At 42.0% G+C, this 23240-nt stretch overlaps 1 protein-coding gene across 3 annotated transcripts in view; it reads right to left on the bottom strand.

The window, feature by feature from the left end:
* Positions 1–23240, bottom strand: part of tgfi1 (Transforming growth factor beta-1-induced transcript 1 protein) — a 29189-nt gene that overhangs the window by 1326 nt on the left and 4623 nt on the right. For 2 of the 3 annotated variants that reach the window (XM_014158489.2, NM_001139971.1), the window contains 8 exons: positions 7942–8081; positions 7637–7736; positions 3779–3863; positions 2969–3061; positions 2214–2396; positions 1704–1877; positions 1328–1409; positions 49–197 (listed from right to left, as the gene is read on the bottom strand). In XM_014158489.2, the coding sequence (XP_014013964.1) occupies positions 49–197; positions 1328–1409; positions 1704–1877; positions 2214–2396; positions 2969–3061; positions 3779–3863; positions 7637–7736; positions 7942–8081 (1006 nt within the window). The remainder of the gene's footprint in view (positions 1–48; positions 198–1327; positions 1410–1703; positions 1878–2213; positions 2397–2968; positions 3062–3778; positions 3864–7636; positions 7737–7941; positions 8082–23240) is intronic. The other variant, XM_014158490.2, reaches the window with a different exon arrangement.

Raw genomic sequence — 23240 nt, 5'->3', positions numbered from 1 at the left:
ATTGACATAAAGACACAGACCCCACCCCCGACACACACACACACTTACCCTGCACACAAAGCACTGCGGGTGCCACAGGGAGTTGAGGGCAGAGATGTAGTTCTCCAGGATTGGCTGGGTGCATCCTTGGCAACGGGAGGCGAAGAGGGACAAGAAGCACTGCTGGCAGTACTGCTGACCCTCGCGGTCATGGAAACCTACAGAGAGGGGAGGAGACACAGGCGGTTAAGTATTACGTAAAACAAATCAAGAAACATATAGAAAATGTATTCCAAATACATGGTAGTACATTTACATTCACTCATTGAAATATATGCCAAAATACATGCCAAATTGGAAGTAATGAAGTAATACGTGTGTGTAAGCCTCAGTAGTAGGGTCATTCCATGAAAAGAGGGCCTTCACGTAATTTTAACATATTGTTATAAAAATGGTAAACTTCATAAAAAAACACTAACCAAATACCCAAACACCCAAATACATAATTTTAGAAACGGCAACGCTCTCTGTATAGTGATGCAGGTCTTTAGATGTTGTACACATGAAATTGTGTCATTCCGAACTTTATCCGTAATGTTATATTCCATTTTGTTGGACTTGAGCGATAGTTTTCCGTATGGGAGCATGCACATGCTTTCTCGTTCCCATTATAGTGATAGAAAGCAAGCTTAACAAAAATACAAAAGTTGTTCAAACATTTCTATCCCATCTATCAATGGGTAATAGGTTTGACGTGTTATGCTCAACGCAAATGGCCAAAAAGAGTAGAACCAGCTCACCTGCTTTAACACTATGATTTGACTCTTACCTGTTCAAAGTTTCTTTTGAATATTTATTTTAAAAGGAATGGTTTCCCTATATTAAAATGAGAGTTCAGTTCACGAAACAGGATTGACCTTAAAATGAGGGACAAATGTAAATGAATCACTTATCATATAAAATAAATAATAATCTTAAAAAATTACTTTGTCAAAGCAACAAAAGAACTAGGGCAAAAAAAAGATGAGAACAAAAGAAGATGGTGAATACTTGGGGAAATATAGGGGCTAAGTGGGTTAAAATCTTCCTTGAAGTCAGAAAAACAGGAAAATATATTTATATTATTAAAAGACACTTCATTTAATACAACAGGCTTTTAAAATTCAATATTGGTGCACAATTTCTTTTTCAAATATCAAAGGGCTGCAAAAGGCACTCTATTCTTGGAACATCAAAGTAATTGTATTTTCTGGTGTTGTATTGCTGAGGACCATGGAACAAAACAACCGATAGTTCATTATTGTCTACATCCCAGTGTGGCCCTTGGCAGGAAGCGTGGGTTTATTACCTTCCTCTCCGAATGCCCGGCTGCACTTGACGCAACAGAAACACTCCGGGTGCCAATTCTTGTCCAGGGCGGTGACCATTTTCTACACAGGCAACACAGAAAACATTTTTTATGGCTTCAGGTGGCATACACACGTTGTAAGGGCTATATAACTAAGGCTAATATCACTGGACATGTTAATGAAAATGAGAAGGAGTGTAATGGAGGAAATTAGATATATACAGTAGGTAAACACAATGTATTAATTGTGACACCGTTTTATGTAAGTACATAGACATTTGTGGTGAAGTAGACAGTATACACACACATGCACGCACACACACACTCCTGCACACACACAAACAAACACACACACAGTGTCAGGTGGAGCTTTTACATTGAGTATGGGCTTGTTGCAGTGTGCGCAGTGGGGAGAGTAGAGGGTAAAGTAGTCCGATTCGCAGTACGGCTGACCGTCCTTTTCGAAGAAGTTCCGGCTGCCCAGTTCTGTCTCACACTCCGAGCACACAAAGTGTTCCGGGTGCCATACCCGCCCCAGAGCAGTCACCACCTGGAGGGTCAAAGGTGAAAGGTCAGTCATTTAATGGCTTTTCGCACTACTGAACCGAATCGAGCCAAGCCAAACTGTACTGAGCTGGCCTGGTTACGCATCCACCATAGTTACTGGAACCATGTTGCACAGTATTAAAAGAAAACATTCGAGCCAGCACAGTGGGGTTTGGGTTGGCACAAGTGTGAAAAGGGTACTGGCTTGCCCATAGATTAAGCACAAATGTGGTGCATTTCATGTGAAACAGAACAAAGTTAAGAACTTTCTTAGTAAAAATGGTTATGTTCTACAAGGTACAGGAAGAATCTCCACAATGGGACAGTGTTGAGCGATCACCTGTCCTACAACCGGTTTCTGACAGGCCGAGCAGCTACCCTTGGAGGATGTGGGGACTCCCTGCCTGGTTAAATCCGATTGGAGGAGCCCCAGCATGCTGTCCAATGAGCCGCCGGAAGAGGCTTGTGGGGGCGGGACCGGATGCTGTGGTACTGTGATCACTGGTGTGACAGCTGGAGCTGGCTAATAAGAGAGAAGGAGAGTTACATAACATACCAATGAACACCTGTGACACAAATGTCAATGTGATTAGGATGCATTAGGACCAGAGAGTGCACGGTGATTCTTGTCATGCTTTTGAATTAGTTGAACTGAACGGGCGTTCCGAGTCGTCTATGTTGCAGTCGCACTGCACTGATTATTAGATCTCACAATACCTGGTGAAGTCATCAGGCATTGTGAGATCTGAACCCATATTCACATAGCATCTCAGAGTATGAGTGCTGATCTCTGATCGGTTTTGCCTTTTAAATAAAAATGAATAAGAGGGGGATCTGATCCTAGATCAGCACTTCTACTCTGGGAAGCTTTGTGAGTAACATCTCAGGGAACTAAATCAATATGATATGGCAATCTTCTGAGTCATTCCGACTCATCGACTGCAATAAAGACGACCTGGAACACAACCGTTGACACTGGCAAGCAGACAGGGAAGGACAGAGACAGACAAGCATATAATTGTAAACAGAGAGTAAAGCTCAATTCAGAGTGCACAGCCGCAGAGACGCGACAGTCCGCGCGGCCCATTTACGAACCTCATTTAACTGGCTGTTATCAAGTCGCGGGCGACGTACGTCACAATAGACCGCATGGCTCTGCGGCTCCACAGTTTTGAACTCTGTAGCGTTCTTAATGCGTAGAGCATGAGTGGATAACGATAGACAAGCAGAGAGAGAAAGAGGACTATATATAAATGCAATGCATCAAGAACATTGTACTGTATATACAGTATTATAAGATGATCTGCAATATTTTCGTGGTGCAAAAGAGCATAGATCTATGAAAAAAAATACAGTAAACATCATTATAATCTGGCAGCGGGATTTCATTTTTTACTTTTCTACAACAATGTGTGTTCAGCAAACTGAGCGGTAGCCTAGTGGTTAGAGCGTTGGGACAGTAACCGAAAGGTTGCTGGATCGAATCCCCGAGCTAACAAGGTAAAAATCTGTCGTTCTGCCCCTGAGCAAGGCAGTTAACCCACTGTCCCCCGGGCGCCGAAGATGTGGATGTCGATTAAGGCAGCCCCCGCACCTCTCTGATTCAGAGGGGTTGGGTTAAATGCGGAAGACATATTTCAGTTGAAGGCATTCAGTTGTACAACTGACTAGGTACCCCCCTTTCCCCCCAATGCATGAAGAGATGTCACCTTATCACACACTTTGTTGAAAGAAAGTTCAAAGTTCAATTACACTGCCAGATTATAATGAGGTTTAAAGTATTTTTGCACAAATCTGTGCTCTTTTGCGTCACAAAAATGTTGCCCGTAGTGAACTAAACTGTGCAGTAGCGTACAGGCTGTAGTGTTTAATGTGAAGTGTACAGGTTGGTAGTGGGACTCTTACTGTGCTCTGGACTCTGAAGTCAGACAGAGAGGCCATGAGTTTGTCCAGCTCAAGTGTAGCTGAGGTGGCTGACGGCTTCACCGAACTGAATGAATTAATACATTTATTTTATCATTTAAAACACAGGTTAAGCATTTCCAGTTGGAGAGACAACATTTCAGACATAAAAAATGATAAAGGATGAGCACATCTAGAGTACAGGATCGTGTTCATTAGTCAAATGGAAAAAAATGGACTGAAACAGGGAGAGACTACCTTGACTTAAGAAAATAATAAACATTCATTTTCCATTGCAAAACATTTGTAAAAGCATTCCCTAATGAGCACAACTTTGGGAGGAGTTAAAGGGGCAATCGGCAGTTGCTACATCCATATTTGCACTTATACATTAATCATATATACCCATTGATTCTTGAAGAGAATCTAATTTATTAATGCCTCATGAGCTTATTTCAACTGTTGTACCCCATTAGTACCCACAATATAAGCTTGTGTTACTCCAATGTTTGAAAACACTGTAAATGTAAACAAATACTATAGAGTTTCAAAACATGCTTAAAACTATCATTTTTATATCTTGGATGGTCAGTGATTGCATCTATAGCTCAGTCTAAGAATTTAAGAGTGATTACATTTCTCCAGGCCCATCCTTCAGCTTTTTACCAAAACTTTGTTATTGGTTCAACTGCTGATTGGTCGTTTAACTGAACACATAGCAGTAAACACACTTCAACTATAGTAGGAGCACTAAAAAGACAGTATTCTGGACAAAATAGAATGCATTCCAAATGGCACCCTATTCCCTATATAGTGCACTACTTTTTACAAGAGCCCTAGGGTCCCTGGTCAAAAGCAATGTACTATAAAGGGAATAGAGTGTCATTTGGGACACAACACAGTGTTTATGCCTTTAGGGCAGGGTTCACCAACTGGCGGCCCGCGGGAGATTTTATTTGGTCCCCCAAGTTTTATGAACACTTTTATATATATACAGTGGCGTGCGAAAGTATTCACCCTCCTTGGCATTTTTCCTATTTTGTTGCCTTACAAACTGTAATTCATTTTTGGGGGGGGTTGTATCATTGGATTTACACAACACAACACATTGAAGATGCAAAATATATTTTATTGTGAAACAAACAAAAAATAAGACAAATAAACAGAAAACTTGAGTGTGCATAACTATTCACCCCTCCAAAGTCAATACTTTGTAGAGCCACCTTTTGCAGCAATTACAGCTGCAAGTCTCTTGGGGTATGTCTCAATAAGCTTGGCACATCTAGCCACTGGGATTTTGCCCATTCTTCAAGGCAAAACTGCTCCAGTTGGATGGGTTCCGCTGGTGTACAGCAATCTTTAAGTCATACCACAGATTCTCAATTGGATTGAGGTCTGGGCTTTGACTAGGTCATTCCAAGACATTTAAATGTTTCCTCTTAAACCACTCAAGTGTTGCTTTAGCAGTATGCTTAGGGTCATTGTCCTGCTGGAAGGTGAACCTCCGTCCCAGTCTCTAATCTCTGGAAGACTGAAACAGGTTTCCCTCAAGAATGTACATATTTAGCGCCATCCATCATTCCTTCAATTCTGACCAGTTTCCCAGTCCCTGTCGATGAAAAACATCCCCACAGCATGATGCTGCCACAAACCATGCTTCACTGTGGGGATGGCGTTCTCGGGGTGATGAGAGGTGTTGGATTTGCGCCAGACATAGCGTTTTTCTTAATGGCCAAAAAGCAAAATTTTTGTCTCATCTGACCAGAGTACCTTCTTCCATATGTTTGTGGAGGCTTCCACATGTCTTTTGGACGAACACCAAACGTGTTTGATTCTTTCTTTTTTTATGCAATGGCTTTTTCCTGGCCACTCTTCCGTAAAGCCCAGCTCTGTGGAGTATATGGCTTAAAGGGGTCCTATGGACAGATACTCCAATCTCTGCTGTGGAGCTTTCAAGCTCCTTCAGGGTTATCTTTGGTCTCTTTGTTGCCTCTCTGATTAATGCTCTCCTTGCACACAATTTTTTGAAAAATGTTATTTTTTTCGTTTCACTTGGACTATTTTCATTTCACCTATTTTGTGTATGTCGATTACATGAAATCCAAATAAAAATCAATTTAAATTACAGGTTGTAATGCAACAAAATATAAAAAACACCAAGGGGGATGAATACTTCTGCAAGGCACTGTATACAGTACCAGTCAAAAGTTTGGACAAACCTACTTATTCAAGGGTTTTTCTTTATTTTTACTATTTTCTACATTGTAGGATAATAGTGAAGACATCAAAACTATGAAATAACACATATGGAATAATATATTTTAGATTTTAGATTGTTCAAAGTAGCCACCCTTTGCCTTGATGACAGCATTCTCTCAACCAGCATCATGAAGAATGCTTTTCCAACAGTCTTGAAGGAGTTCCCACATATGCTGAGCACTTGTTGGCTGCTTTTCCTTCACTTTGAGGTCCAACTCATTCCAAACCATCTCAATTGGGTTGAGGTCGGGTGATTGTGGAGGCCATTTCATCTGATGTAGCACTCCATCACTCTCTTTCTTGGTCAAATAGCCCCTACACAGCCTGGGGGTAAGTTGTCCCATTGAAAAACAAATTATATTCCCACTAAGCACAAACCAGATGGGATGGTGTATCGATGCAGAATACTGTGGTAGCCATGCTGGTTAAGTGTGCCTTGAATTCTAAATAAATCACAGACATTGTCACCAGCTAAGCACCCCCACACCATCATACCTGCCCCTCCATGCTTCACAGTGGGAACCACACATGTGGAGATCATCCGTTCACCTACTGTGCATCTCATAAAGACCAAAAACCTCAAATTTGGATTTATCAGACCAAAGGACAGATTTCCACCGGTCTAATGTACATTGCTCGTGTTTCTTGGCCCAAGCAAGTCTCTTCTTCTTATTTGTGTCCTTTAGTAGTGGTTTCTTTGCAGCAATTCGACCACGAAGGCCTGATTCACGCAGTCTCCTCTGAACAGTTGATGTTGAGAGCTAGTTTCATCAAAGCACTTGATGGCTTTTGGGACTGCACTTGAAGAAACCGACCTTCATGTCTTAAAGTAATAATGGACTGTCATTTCTATTTTCTTATTTGAGCTGTTCTTTCCATAATATGGACTTGGTCTTTTACAAAATAGGGCTATCTTCTGTATACCACCCCTACCTTGTCACAACACAACTGATTGGCTCAAATGCATTAATAAGGAAAGAAATTCCACAGATTTACTTTTAACAAGGCACACGTGTTAATTGAAATGCATTCCAGGTGACTACCTCATGAAGCTGGTTGAGAGAATGCCAAGAGTGTGCAAAGCTGTCATCAAAACAAAGGGTGGCTACTTTGAAGAATCTCAAATATAAAATATATTTTGATTTGTTTAACACTTTTTTGGTTACTACATGATTCCATATGTGTTATTTCATAGTTTTGATGTCTTCACTATTATTCTACATTGTAGAAAATCATAAAAACAAAAAAATGCCCTAGAATGAGTAGGTGTGTCCAAACTTTTGACTGGTACTGTATATTTTTTTAATATCATAAAATACTCTAAAAACACCCGAAATTCAACTACCAGTAATTTTAATTATGAAAATCTGTTCTCAAGTATTGAATGCATAATAGAGAGACATGATCATATACAAATGGTAGCAAGGTCCGAAATGATCGTTTTAGTCAAACATTATATCTGTTTGAGAATCTTGCGGTCAATTTGCAGTCTACAAATTATATTCCGGCCCCCCGACCATCCGTTCAGGAAAAAAATTGGCCTGCGGCTGAATCTAGTTGATGATCACTGCTTTAGGGTATCTGGAGGGTGTATATGAGTACCTGGGGTAGGGTGTTGTGACCTTGTCCTTGGACCCCTGGAACTCTTTTATCTTGTCCCTCTCATCCTTTTTAGTGGTGGGAAACTGGGCCAGAATCTCATCTACCAACCAAAGACAAAGATGAGCACACAAAGCATGAATACCACATGTTGAGAAAATGTTGCTCGCACACACACGCACGCACGCACGCACGCACGCACGCACACACACACACACACACACACACACACACACACACAATAGTATGAAGATGACCTTTAGCAAACACTGTCCAGTGGAGGCTTGTGAGGGCAAGCCTATACTGACCTGTGATGTTGAACTGGGTAGCGTTGAGCTCCTGCAGAAGGTGGTCCAGTTCGCTGAGACCCCCTCCTAACACAGAGGAGGAGGAGAAGGCCGGAGGGGGAGGGTCCGCCGTGCGGGGGGAGCGAGGCTTATTCACTGTGCTGGAGGGGAGATAGGGAGAGAGAGGGTGAGAGAAAAAGAGAGTGAAAAGGAGAGAGAGAGAGATGGGGAAAGAATGTTATAACTCAAAATAATAATTGTGTCCTTCAAACTTTGCTTTGGTCAAAGAATCCTCCATTTGCAGAAATTACAGCCTTGCAGACCTTTGGCATTCTAGTTGTCAATTTGTTGAGGTAATCTGAAGAGATTTCACCCCATGCTTCCTAAAGCACCTCCCACGAATTGGATTGGCTTGATGGGCACTTCTTACGTACCATACGGTCAAGCTGCTCCCACAACAGCTCAATAGGGTTGAGATCCGGTGACTGTGCTTGTCACTCCATTATAGACAGAATACCAGCTGACTGCTTCTTGCCTAAATAGTTCTTGCATAGTTTGGAGCTGTGCTTTGGGTCATTGTCCTGTTATAGGAGGAAATTGGCATACAGGGTATGGCATGGCGTTGCAAAATGGAGAGATAGCCTTCCAAGATCGCTTTTACCCTGTACAAATCTCCCACTTTACCACCCCCAATGCACCCCCAGACCATCACATTGCCTCCACCATGATGGTGTCAAGCACTCCTCCAGCATTTTTTTATTTCTTCTATGTCTCACAAATGTTCTTCTTTGTGATCCGAACACCTCAAACTTAGATTTCACTGTCCATAACACTTTTTTCCAATCTTCCTCTGTCCACTGTCTGTGTTCTTTTGCACATCTTAATCTTTTCTTTTTATTGGCCAGTCTGAGATATGGCTTTTTCTTTGCAACTCTGCCTAGAAAGTCAGCATTCCGCAGTTGCCTCTTCATTGTTGACGTTGAGACTGGTGTTTTGCGTGTACTATTTAATGAAGCTGCCAGTTTAGGACTTGTGAGGCATCTGTTTCTCAAACTAGACACTCTAATGTACTTGTCCTCTTGCTCAGTTGTGCACTGGGGCCTCCCACTCCTCTTCTATTCTGGTTAGAGCCAGTTTGCGCTGTTCTGTGAAGGGAGTAGTACACAGTGTTGTACGAGATCTTCAGTTTCTTGGCAATTTCTCACATGGAATAGCCTTCATTTCTCAGAACAAGAATAGACTGATGAGTTTCAGAAGAAAGTTCTTTGTTTCTGGCCATTTTAAGCCTGTAATCGAACCCACAAATGCTGATGCTCTAGATACTCAACTAGTCTAAAGAAGGCCAGTTTTATTGCTTCCTTAATCAGAACAACAGTTTTCAGCTGTGCTAACATAATTGGAAAAGGGTTTTCTAATGATCAATTAGCTTTTTAAAATGATACACTTGGATTAGCTAACACAACGTGCCATTGGAACACAGGAGTGATGGTTGCTGATAATGGGCCTCTGTGCGCCTATGTAGATATTCCATTTACAAAAAAAATCGGCCGTTTCCAGCTACAATAGTCATTTACTACATTAACAATGTCTACACTGTATTTCTGATCAATTTGTTGTTATTTTAATGGACCAAAATGTGCTTTTCTTTAAAAAACAAGGACATTTCTTAGTGACCCCAAACTAACATTCATAAATATAGTGTATATAAAAATGTACCTGATGCCCTGCTGGTTTGTTACAGGAATGTACATTCTTGGCACCCGAATAATCCGGGCCCTGTTTGCAAACCCTCTTAGGGTAAAACTACTGAAAAATAACCCTATCATGTATAAAGTGTAAACTCCACAATGTAGTATTTACATTGGGACACTGCAAAACCAATATTCGGAAGCAAGTCTTTGGCTGGTTTTTCACATCAACAAAAGACCATCAATCCAAGTAATTCAATCAAGTTCGGGGGAAATCATGCAATGCTGTCTATCTAATCTGATATCATACCCATGTGAACCTAAATGGATTATTATAATTTGTGGATAACATGGGTTCATGCAAGGCCTATCGAAGCAAATACATTTTCAAGAGAGATAGGGTTGGCAGGATCTCAAATGATCCAGATTTGAGAATATTAGCAGCATATCCAGAGACCAAAAAACTGAAGGGACATGTTTTATTTGCAAGGGCTATTGAGTTGAGGATTGTGTGTTGGTTGCTTCATTGCATGCTTCTATCCAACTGTTGCCAATCGTAGGTTATGTATCCTACTGCGTCAGACAGGGCAGACCACCAAAAGGCCAAAGCTTACCAAAAGTAACATTTGAAGAAAGCGGCAGTAGCCCAATGATAATAGTAAAATGATGCTTTGTTACATGTAACCACACAGTTTGGCAATTTTGGACTGACAGTGAAGCAACCACCACAGAATCATCAACTCAATACCCCCTGGAAATAAAAAATGTGTCCAGCTGGTCACCCTTCCTCCGACCAACAGCGAGGTGGAGCTCCGGCTGGAGGCCCTTGCACCAGCAATGAATGAGGTGGAGCTCTGCCTGGAGGCTCTTCCACCAGCGAAGAACAAGGTGGACCACCAGCTAGAGACCCTTCCACCAACAAACAATGAGGTGGAGCTATGTCTGGAGGCCCTTTGACCAGTTAAGAATGCACATTTTTACAGTAATATACTGTTAAACCAAGTTTCTTTGGAATTTACAGCAACATACTGTAACGTTTTTACAGTAACCTACAGGTAACGGCTGCCAGTAAGTTACAGTAAAAACAAGTTATGGTTTAAACAGGGTAATGTACTATTATGATGACGACTATTATGATCTTATTTCACATTAAGTTTTTAAAAAATCTGATATTGACAAGATTAGAGATGTATGTCACAAAGGCAAACCCCATTACAGTAAACATGTATCCAAAATGAAGTTACCAGCATCTTTTTGATGGGGGGGGGTCCACACTGATGTACTAAAATTGCGTTGGGCAACGCAGTACTCAAATACAATAATATGTGCCATTTACGTAACAGGCGCTTTTATCCAGTGACAACAGTGAATCCACACATTTTTGTATGTGACCCTAGTGGGAATCGAAACCACAACTCTGGTGTTGCTAGTGCCACGCTCCTACTAACTGAGCCACACAGGACCACTACAATACGTAAGTACAATACAATACTCTAAAATACAATACAGGTAGAAGGTCCCCATGAGTGTGCCAACCTCCTTCAGGCCATGGATGAGGCATGCAATGACATCAATCCCGACTTACTGTGTCAGGCTTGGATTCTCCATGCCAAAAGTTTTTTCTCCAGATGCATGAACAATGAGGACATTTACTGTGACGTCGATGAGAACCTACGCCCAAATGCTCAAGACAGGCTTGAACCAAACTAGTGCCTGCTAATAAACATTATTTATTTATTTATTTATTTTAAACCTTGTTTCTTTCAATTATTTCATTTATTTCATTTGATTACAGTGCACCTACAGTGCCTTCAGAAAGAACACTGAACAAAAATATAAACAAAATATGTAGTGTTGGTCCCATGTTTCATGAGCTGAAATAAAAAAAACTAGAAATGTTTCTTATGCACAAAAAGCTTATTTCTCTCAAATCTTGTGCACAAATGTTTTATATCCTTATTAGTGAGCATTTCTCCTTTGCCAAGTTAATCCATCCACCTGACAGGTGTGGCATATCAAGAAACAGCATGATCATTACACAGGTGCACCTTATGTTGGGGACAATAAAAGGCCACTTTATGCTGGGGACAATAAAAGACCACTTTTTGTAACAAAACACAATGCCACAGTGCAATTGTTTTGAGTTTTGAGGGAGCGTGCAATTGTCATGCGCACTACAGGAATGTCCACCAGAGCAGTTGCCAGAGAATTTAATGTTAATTTCTCAACCATAAGCTGCCTCTAACGTCGTTTTATAGAATTTGGCTGTACGTCCAACCGGCCTCACAACCGCTGACCACGTGTAACCACGCCAGCCCAGGACCTCCACATTCGGCTTCTTCACCTGTGGGATTGTCTGAGAGAGTATTTCTGTCTGTAATGAAGCCCTTTTGTGGGGAAAAACTCATTCTGATTGGCTGGGCCTGGCTCACCCATGGTTACACCAGTGCCCAGTCATGTGGAATGCATAGATTAGGGCCTAATTTATTTATTTAATGATTTCCGTATATGAACTGTAACTCAGTAAAATATTTGAAAGTGTTAAATCTTGAGTTTATATTTTTTCTCACCCATCAACACACAATACCCCAGAGATCATCAACTAGATTCAGCCGCCAGAATATTTTTTCTTGAGTGGATGGTCAAGGGCTGGAACATAATTAGAAATAATTTGTAGACTGCAAATTGACCTCAAGAAGCCCAAACAGATATAATGTTTGACTAAAACATAATCATTTCAAAACTTACTTACATTTGTATACGATCACGTGTCTCTATATTACGTGTGGGAATACTTGGTAACAGTTCTCTTAAATTAAAATCACTTGGACCTGATTTCCTGGTGTTTTTACACTCTTTTATGCCCAACAACAACATTTTACAAAAATACAAAAAAATATATACAGTACCAGTCAAAGGTTTGGACACACCTACTCATTCAAGGGTTTTTCTTTATTTATTGTAGAATACTAGTGAAGACATCAAAACTATGAAACAACACATATGTAATAACCAAAAAAGTGTTAAACAAATCATAATATATTCTTCAAAGAAGCCACCCTTTGCGTTGATAACAGCTTTAAATACTCTTTGCATTCTCTCAACAAGCTTCAACTGGAATGCTTTACAACAGTCTTGAAGGAGTTCCCACATATGCTGAGCACTTGTAGGCTGCTTTTTCTTCACTCTGCAGTCCAACTCATCCCAAACCATCTCAATTGGGTTGAGGTCGGTGATTGTGGAGGCCAGGTCATCTGATGCAGCACTCCATCACTCTCCTTCTTGATCAAATAGCCCTTACACAGCCTGGAGGTGTGTTGGGTCATTGTCCTGTTGAAAAACAAATGATAGTCCCACTAAGCGCAAACCAGATGGGGTGGTGTATCGCTGCAGAATGCTGTGGTAGCCACGCTGGTTAAGTGTGCCTTGAATTCTAAATAAATCACAGACAGTCTCACCAGCAAACCATCCCCACACCATCAACTCCTCCTTCTCCATGCTTCCTGGTGGGAACCACACATGCGGAGCTCATCCGTTCACCTACTCTGCATCTCACAAAGACATGGCGGTTGGAACCAAAAATCTCAAATTTGGACTCTTCAGACCAAAGGACAGATTTCTACCAGTCTAATGTCCATTGCTTTTATTTCTTGGCCTAAGCAAGTCTCTTCTTCTCATTGGTGTCCTTTAGTAGTGGTTTCTTCGACCATGAAGGCCTGATTCATGCAGTCTCCTCTGAAAAGTTGATGTTGCGATGTGTCTGTTACTTGAATTCTGTGAAGCATTTATTTGGGCTACAATTTCTGAGGCTGATAACTCTAACTTTTCCTCTGCAGCAGAGGTACCTCTGGGTCTTCCTTTCCTATGGTGGTCGTCATGATAGCCAGTTTCATCATTGCGCTTGATGGCTTTTGCGACTGCACTTGAAGAAACTTTCAAAGTTCTTGAAATTTTCCGGATTGTAATTGTAATTGTAATGATGGACTGTCGTTTCTCTTTGCTTATTTGAGCTGTTCTTGACATAACATGGACTTGGTCTTTTACCAAATAGGGCTATCTCTGTATACCAACCCTACCTTGTCACAACACAACTGATTGGCACACCCGTTAATTGAAATGCATTCCAGGTGACTACCTCATGAAGCTGGTTGAATTAATGCCAAGAGTGTGCAAAGCTGTCATCAAGGCAAATTGTGGATACTTTGAAGAATCTTAAATACAAAATATATTTTGATTTGTTTTAACACTTTTTTGGTTACTACATGATTCCATATGTGCTATTTCATAGTTTTGATGTCTTCACAAAATAGTAAAAAATAAAGAAAAACCCTGGAATGAGTAGGTGTGTCTGGTTTTGACTGGTACTGTATATCCTGTTAGGGCTAGGGGGCAGTATTTACACCGCCGGATAAAAAACGTACCCGATTTAATCTGGTTACCACTCCTACCCAGTAACTAGAATATGCATATACTTATTACATATGGATAGAAAACACGCTAAAGTTTCTAAAACTGTTTGAATGGTGTATGTGAGTATAACAGAACTCATTTGGCAGGCAAAAAACTGAGAAGGTTTCATGCAGGAAGTGGCCTGTCTGACAAGGTGTCGTTCTTCTTGTCTCTGTTTATTGAAGAGTGAGGATCTTAGCTGTCCCGTGACACTTCCTACGGCTGCCATAGGGTCTCAGAAGGCGGTAAAAAGCTGAATCGTGGCTTTGCAGGCTCTGGCTGAAAAAAAGTAGCGCGTTTGGGTAGTGGCTGGTTACAGTACTGTGAGACTCAGGCTCGTGCCCGCGTCGACCGAAAGCTTTGTTTACTTTCCTCTGTTTAGCTAAATGGACATTCCCGGTCGGAATATTATCGCTTTTTACGAGAAAAATGGCATAAAAATGGATTTTAAACAGCGGTTGACATGCTTCGAAGTACGGTAATGGAATATTTAGATTTTTTTGTCACGAATTGCGCCATGCGCACGACCCTGATTTACCATTTCAGATAGTGTCTGGGACGCACAAACAAAACGCCGCTATTCGGATATAACGATGGATTATTTTGGACCAAACCAACATTTGTTATTGAAGTAGCAGTCCTGGGAGTGCATTCTGACGAAGACAACAAAAGGTAATCAAACTTTTATAATAGTAAATCTGATATTGGTGAGTGCTAAACTTGCCGGGTGTCTAAATAGCTAGCCCGTGATGCCTGGGCTATGTACTTAGAATATTGCAAAATGTGCTTTCACCAAAAAGCTATTTTAAAATCGGACATATCGAGTGCATAGAGGAGTTCTGTATCTATAATTCTTAAAATAATTGTTATGCTTTTTGTGAACGTTTATCGTGAGTAATTTAGTAAATTGTTAGTGAATTCGCCGGAAGTTTGGGGGGGTATGCTAGTTCTGAACGTCACATGCTAATGTAAAAAGCTGGGTTTTGATATAAATATGAACTTGATTGAACAAAACATGCATGTATTGTATAACATAATGTCCTAGGGTTGTCATCTGATGAAGATCATCAAAGGTTAGTGCTGCATTTAGCTGTCTTCTGGGTTTTTGTGACATTATATGCTAGCTTGAAAAATGGGTGTCTGATTATTTCTGGCTTGGTACTCTGCTGACATAATCTAATGTTTTGCTTTCGTTGTAAAGCCTTTTTGAAATCGGACAGTGTGGTTAGATTAACGAGAGTCTTGTCTTTAAATAGCTGTAAAATAGTCATATGTTTGAGAAATTGAAGTAATAGCATTTCAAAGGTTTTGAAAATCGCGCCACAGGATTCAACTGGCTGTTACGTAGGTGGGACAAATTCGTCCCGCCTAGCCCAGAGAGGATATATTTCTTTGGGGGGGGGGGGGGTCAGAAAACTTTGGGGGCCAAATAAACCACCAGTTGGGGAACCCTGCCATACCCCATAATGACAAAAGTGAAAACATGTTTTTGAGAAATGTTTACAAAGTGATTGAAAATTAAATACAGAAACAAGTAATTTACAAAAGTATTCACACCCCTGAGTCAATACTTTGTTGAAGTATATGGGTTAAATACAATTAAAATAAATTAAATCTACTTGAAAATCTATGGCAAGACCTGAAAATTATCAGCAACAGAATTTTGAAAAGAATAATGGGCAAATGTTGCAAAATCTAGGTGTGGAAAGCTCTTAGAGACTTACCCAGAAAGACTCACAGCTATAATCGCTGCCAAAGGTGATTCTAATATGTATTGACTCACGGGGTTGAATACTTACCTAATCAAGCTATATTCGTGTTTTATTTGTCATCTTTTTTTTTTATTTTTTTTTTTTACAAATGTTAGAATCTTTCTTCCACTTTGACATTACAGTATTTTGTGTAGTTTGTTGACAATGAAAGAACCAATGGGATGCTCGAGGGGGAGCGGAGGGCGTTCCTGCAGGAATGCCCACACGAAGGAACGCCCAGAATTGCAGGCTGCAGCTGCACACTATTGGTGAAAATAGCACCAAAGCAAATAAAATAAAAATTGAACATAATGGGCTGTTGAGCTAAGGAAAGCTCCCACTTTTTTTAACACATATTTATTGGTAACGTTCAGACTCCCATCAGTGCTTTAGCTGTGGCACACGCTCAGTATGTCACCAAAAGTTTGGCCGCAGCCTTTTTGACAACAATCTACAGAAGTAAATTCATTAAGATTTAAGCTGTGGTGTAAGACAGATAAGGATGTTTTTAAAAGACAGTAAGTGAGGGATAGTTGGATATTTCTTTACAGTAAAGTATGGCTGGAACTAATAGCAATGATTTCTCTCAAAGACCAAGAGTACTGAAGAAAGAATGCTGACTCTACAGACCAAAACAAATCTAAAAGTAGTATGCACTGCAAGCATCCTACTCCTATTCCTTCATTACTTACTTACAAGTAAGACTTTTCTGGTATATTATGTGTTTTATTTAATATCGTTCACTCAATTCTTGACTGTTACAACTTCTTCTCTTGACTGTTACAACTTGGACTCTGAGAGAGCAACAATTTATCACCAATATTAATGTCAATCTTTCTTGTAAAATCATTCTGTCACGCCCTGACCTGAGAGAGACATTTTTCTCTGTTTAGTTAGGTCAGGGTGTGATATGGGGTGGGCATTCTATGTATTTTATTTCTATGTTTTGGCCAGGTATGGTTTCCAATCAGAGGCAGCTGTCTATCTTTGTCTCTGATTGGGAGCCATACTTAGGCAGCCTTTTCCCACCTGTGTTTTGTGGGGAGTTGTTTTCTGTTTTGTGTTTTACCTGACAGAACTGTGCGCTTTCGTTTCCATTGTTTATTATTTTGATTAAGTGTTCTGATTTAAATAAATAATCATGAACACGTGCCACGCTGCATCTTGGTCCCCTCATTGCGATGGTCGTCACAGAACTACCCACCACAACTGGATCAAGCAGCGTGCCCGGGAGGAGATGGTTCCTGGTCTCTGGAAGAGTGGGAGGAGAGAATAGACTGGACTTGGGGGCAAGTATTGGACAGACATAGAAGCCTGCCGGGGAGGCAAGGAAGGAAGCACGAGAGGCAGCCCCCAAAAATGTTTTGGGGGCTCTCTCCCTGACCTGAGAGAGCCGTTTTTCTCTGTTTAGTTAGGTCAGGGTGTGATATGGGATGGGCATTCTATGTATTTTATTTCTATGTTTTGGCCAGGTATGGTTTCCAATCAGAGGCAGCTGTCTATCATTGTCTCTGATTGTGAGCCATATTTAGGCAGCCTTTTCCCACCTGTGTTTTGTGGGTAGTTGTTTTCTGTTTTACCTGACAGAACTGTGCGCTTTCGTTTCCATTGTTTATTATTTTGTTTAAGTGTTCTGATTTAAATAAATAATCATGAACACGTGCTACGCTGCATCTTGGTCCCCTCATTGCGACGGTCGTTACACATCCAGTGTTTCCGCTGCACTCAAGGTGTGCCACGGCAAAATCATTGACCCTACGCAACAACAAAAAATATGGAACATTAACAAATATTTCTGCTGAGGCGCATTTTGAAGATGCTAGAACATTCCACGTGTATTTTTCCTCTACAAACAAAACAAGTAATTATAATAGAAAAATATATCAACCCCATAGTAGGTTAGTTTGGATGTTCTTCCGGCGCCGACAAAGATGGCCGCCTCGCTTCGCGTTCCTAGGAAACTATGCAGTATTTTGCTTTTTTATGTGTTATTTCTTACATTGTTACCCCAGGTAATCTTATGTTTTACTACATAGAGTAGGGAGGAACTATTGGATATAAGAGCAATGTCAACTCACCAACATTATGACCAGAAATACGACTTTCCCGAAGCGGATCCTCTGTTTGGCCTACCACCCAGGACAATGGATCGGATACCAGCAGGCGACCAAAAACAATGACGCCGTAGAAGAAGGGGCAGACGGAGCGGTCTTCTGGTCAGGCTCCGTAGACGGGCACATCGCGCACTGCTCCCGAGCATACTACTCGCCAATGTCCAGTCTCTCGACAACAAGGTAGACGAAATCCGAGCATGGGTAGCATTTCAGAGAGACATCCGAGACTGTAATGTTCTTTGTTTCACGGAAACATGGCTCACTCGAGACACGCTATCCGAGTCGGTACAGCCACCTGGTTTCTTCACGCATCGCGCCGACAGAAACAAGCATCTCTCTGGTAAGAAGAAGGGTGGGGGTGTATGCCTTATGATTAACGAGACGTGGTGTGATCATAACAACATACAGGAACTCAAGTCATATTGTTCACCTGACTTAGAATTCCTCACAATCAAATGCCGACCGCATTATCTACCAAGAGAATTCTCTTCAATTATAATCACAGTCGTGTATATCCCTCCCAAGCAGACACATCGACGGCCCTGAAAGAACTTCATTGGACTCTATGTAAACTGGAAACCACATATCCCGAGGCTGCATTTATTGTAGCCGGGGATTTTAACAAGGCTAATCTGAAAACAAGGCTCCCCAAATTCTATCAGCATATCAATTGTGCTACCAGGGCGGGTAAAACTCTAGACCACTGTTATTCTAACTTCCGCGATGCATATAAGGCCCTCCCCCGCCTTCCCTTTGGAAAAGCTGACCACGACTCCATTTTGTTGCTCCCAGCCTATAGACAGAAACTAAAACAGGAGGCTCCCGCCCTCAGGTCTGTTCAACGCTGGTCCGATCAATCGGATTCCACGCTTCAAGATTGCTTCGATCATGTGGACTGGGATATGTTCCGCATTGCTGCGAACAACAACATTGACGAATACGCTGACTCGGTGTGCGAGTTCATTAACAAGTGCATCGGTGATGTCGTACCAACAGCGTATATTAAAACATTCCCCAACCAGAAACCGTGGATTGATGGCAGCATTCGCGCAAAACTGAACGTGCGAACCACTGCTTTTAATCAGGGCAAAGTGACCAGAAACATGACCGAATACAAACAGTTCAGCTATTCCCTCCACAAGGCAATCAAACAAGCTAAGCGTCAGTACAGAGACAAAGTGGAGTCGCAATTCAACGGCTCAGACACGAGAGGTATGTGGCAGGGTCTACAGTCAATCACGGACTACAAAAGAAAAATCAGCCTCGTCGCGGATCACGATGCCTTGCTCCCAGACAGACTAAACAACTTTTTTGCTCGCTTTGAGGACAATACAGTGCCACTAACACGGCCCGCTACCAAAACCTGCGGGCTCTCCTTCACTGCAGCCAACGTGAGTAAAACATTTAAACGTGTTAACCCTCGCAAGGCTGCAGGCCCAGACGGCATCCCCGGCCGCTTCCTCAGAGCATGCGCAGACCAGCTGGCTGGTGTGTTTACAGACATATTCAATCAATCCTTATCCCAGTCTGTTGTCCCCACATGCTTCAAGAGGGCCACCATTGTTCCTATTCCCAAGAAAGCTAACTGAGCTAAATGACTACCGCCCTGTAGCACTCACTTCCGTCATCATGAAGTGCTTTGAGAGACTAGTCAAGGACCATATCACCTCCACCCTACCTGACACCCTAGACCCACTCCAATTTGCTTACCGACCCAATAGGTCCACAGACGACGCAATCGCCATCACACTGCACACTGCCCTAACCCATCTGGACAAGAGGAATACCTATGTAAGAATGCTGTTCATCGATTACACCTCAGCATTTAACACCATAGTACCCTCCAAACTCGTCATTAAGCTCGAGACCCTGGGTCTCGACCCCGCCCTGTGCAACTGGGTCCTGGACTTCCTGACGGGCCGCCCCCAGGTGGTGAGGGTAGGTAACAACATCTCCACCCCGCTGATCCTCAACACTGGGTCGCCAACAAGGTGCGTTCTCAGCCCTCTCCTGTACTCCCTGTTCACCCACGACTGCGTAGCCATGCATGCATCCAACTCAATCATCAAGTTTGCAGACGACACTACAGTGGTAGGCTTGATTACCAACAACGACGAGACGGCCTACAGGGAGGAGGTGAGGGCCCTCGGAGTGTGGTGTCAGGAAAATAACCTCACACTCAATGTCAACAAAACTAAAGAGATGATCGTGGACTTCAGGAAACAGCAGAGGGAGCAGCCCCCTATCTACATTGACGGGACAGTAGTGGAGAGGGTGGAGAGTTTTAAGTTCCTCGGCGTACACATCACGGACAAACTGAAATGGTCCACCCACACAGACAGCGTGGTGAAGAAGCCCAGCCCTTTACTCGGAGGTGAAGAAATTCGGCTTGACCAAAAACCAAACTTTTACAGATGCACAATCAAGAGCATCCTGTCGGGCTGTATCACCGCCTGGTACGGCAGCTGCTCCGCCCATAACCGGAAGGCTCTCCAGAGGGTAGTGAGGTCTGCACAACGCATCACCGGGTGCAAACTACCTGCCCTCCAGGACACCTACACCACCCGATGTCACAGGAAGGCCAAAAAGATCATCAAGGACAACAACCACTCGAGCCACTGCCTGTTCACCCCGCTAACATCCAGAAGGCGAGGTCAGTACAGGTGCATCAAAGCTGGAACCGAGAGACTGAAAAACAGCTTCTATCTCAAGGCCATCAGACTGTTAAACAGCCATCACTAACATTGAGTGGCTGCTGACAACATACTGACTCAACTCAAGCCACTTTAATAATGGGAAAATTGATGTAATCAATTTATCACTTGCCACTTTATATTATTTATATTAGATAATGTTTACATAACCTACATTATTCATCTCATATGTATATACTGTACGCTATACCATCTACTGCATCTTGCCATCTTGATGTATTAGATGTATCACTAGCCACTTTAAACAATGCCACTTTATATAATGTTTTCATAACATCCTGATGTAATGTATCACTAGCCACCTTAAATAATGCCGCTCTATATGTTTTCATACCCTACTATACTCATCTCATATGTACAGTGGGGGGAAAAAGTACTTGATCCCCTGCTGATTTTGTACGTGTGCCCACTGACAAAGAAATGATCAGTCTATAATTTTAATGGTAGGTTTATTTGAACAGTGAGAGACAGAATAACAAAAACAAATTAAAATTAAAAACGCATGTCAAAAATGTTATAAATTGATTTGCATTTTAATGAAGGAAATAAGTATTTGACCCCTCTGCAAAACATGACTTAGTACTTGGTGGCAAAACCCTTGTTGGCAATCAGAGGTCAGACGTTTCTTGTAGTTGGCCACCAGGTTTGCACACATCTCAGGAGGGATTTTGTCCCACTCCTCTTTGCAGATCTTCTCCAAGTAATTAAGGTTTCGAGGCTGACGTTTGGCAACTCGAACCTTCAGCTCCCTCCACAGATTTTCTATTAGATTACGGTCTGGAGACTGACTAGGCCACTCCAGGACCTTAATGTGCTTCTTCTTGAGCCACTCCTTTGTTGCCTTGGCCGTGTGTTTTGGGTCATTGTCATGCTGGAATACCCATCCACGACCCATTTTCAATGCCCTGGCTGAGGGAAGGAGGTTCTCACCCAAGATTTGACGCTACATGCCCCGTCCATCGTCCCTTTGATGCGGTGAAGTTGTCCTGTCCCCTTAGCAGAAAAACACCCCCAAAGCATAATGTTTCCACCTCCATGTTTGATGGTGGGGATGGTGTTCTTGGGGTCATAGGCTGCATTCCTCCTCCTCCAAACACGGCGAGTTGAGTTGATGCCAAAGAGCTCCATTTTGGTCTCATCTGATCATAACACTTTCACCCAGTTGTCCTCTGAATCATTCAGATGTTCATTGGCAAACTTCAGACGGGCATGTATATGTGCTTTCTTGAGCAGGGGGACCTTGCGGGTGCTGCAGGATTTCAGTCCTTCACAGCGTAGTGTGTTACCAATTGTTTTCTTGGTGACTATGGTCCCAGCTGCCTTGAGATCATTGACAAGATCCTCCCGTGTAGTTCTGGGCTGATTCCTCACCGTTCTCATGATCATTGCAACTCCACGAGGTGAGATCTTGCATGGAGCCCCAGGCCGAGGTAGATTGACAGTTATTTTGTGTTTCTTCCATTTGCGAATAATCGCATCAACTGTTGTCACCTTCTCACCAAGCTGCTTGGCGATGGTCTTGTAGCCCATTCCAGCCTTGTGTAGGTCTACAATCTTGTCCCTGACATCCTTGGAGAGCTCTTTGGTCTTGGCCATGGTGGAGAGTTTGGAATCTGATTGATTGATTGCTTCTGTGGACAGGTGTCTTTTATACAGGTAACAAGCTGCGGTTAGTAGCACTCCCTTTAAGAGTGTGCTCCTAATCTCAGCTCGTTACCTGTATAAAAGACACCTGGGAGCCAGAACTCTTCATGATTGAGAGGGGGTCAAATACTTATTTCCCTCATTAAAATGCAAATCAATTTATAACATTTTTGACATGCGTTTTTCTGGATTTTTGTTGTTGTTATTCTGTCTCTCACTGTTCAAATAAACCTACCATTAAAATTATAGACTGATCATTTCTTTGTCAGTGGGAAAACGTACAAAATCACCAGGGGATCAAATACTTTTTTCCCTCACTGTATTCCTCTCGTGGCGCATTCATGTTATAAGTGCCATAGGGAGGGAAACATGCATTCTGAGCAGGACAATGCACAACAATTCTTGCAATCGCGAAAACAGCAGTTTTAATTGCTTTTGTTGAAAAGAGGGGAATCCCAGCTTTCCATTCCTACTTTATTTCTCAACTCCTAAATATGCGCAAACTGCACCATTTTAAACCCGGGATTTTAGCAGAAGCATGTTTTAAAGCACATTACCGCTCCACAATTTACAGTGAGTGTATAGGGGAGAGTGGGACTAAATGTAACACCGGTCAATTGTAGGGTGACTTGGGGTACAACGCCTTTCTACCTCAAAATAGTTTATTTGGAATGACTTAAAAAATTGTGATGAGACAGATAAACAGGGAAAGTGTTGGGGGAAAAATTGTGACAAAGTGGTTTCTGTGAGAACCCGGGTGGCGAGTTACCCCAAGTTACCCTAACAGGTAGGCCTACATTATATTCAGTGTTTATGCAAGTGTTTTTGGGACATAAAATTCATTGATATGAAAATATCTAATTAAAAGATCACATTTGAGATCTGGCTAATGATTAGCCCAATAGGGTAAATGCAGATAGGCAACCCCATGCTTCAGCCTATTTAATTGCACTTTGCTGC

This window comes from Salmo salar, chromosome ssa19, assembly GCF_905237065.1.
Source record: "Salmo salar chromosome ssa19, Ssal_v3.1, whole genome shotgun sequence".
Lineage (NCBI taxonomy): Eukaryota > Metazoa > Chordata > Actinopteri > Salmoniformes > Salmonidae > Salmo > Salmo salar.
Note: the sequence above shows the minus strand (reverse complement) of the source record. Positions and strands in the feature narration are given on the sequence as shown.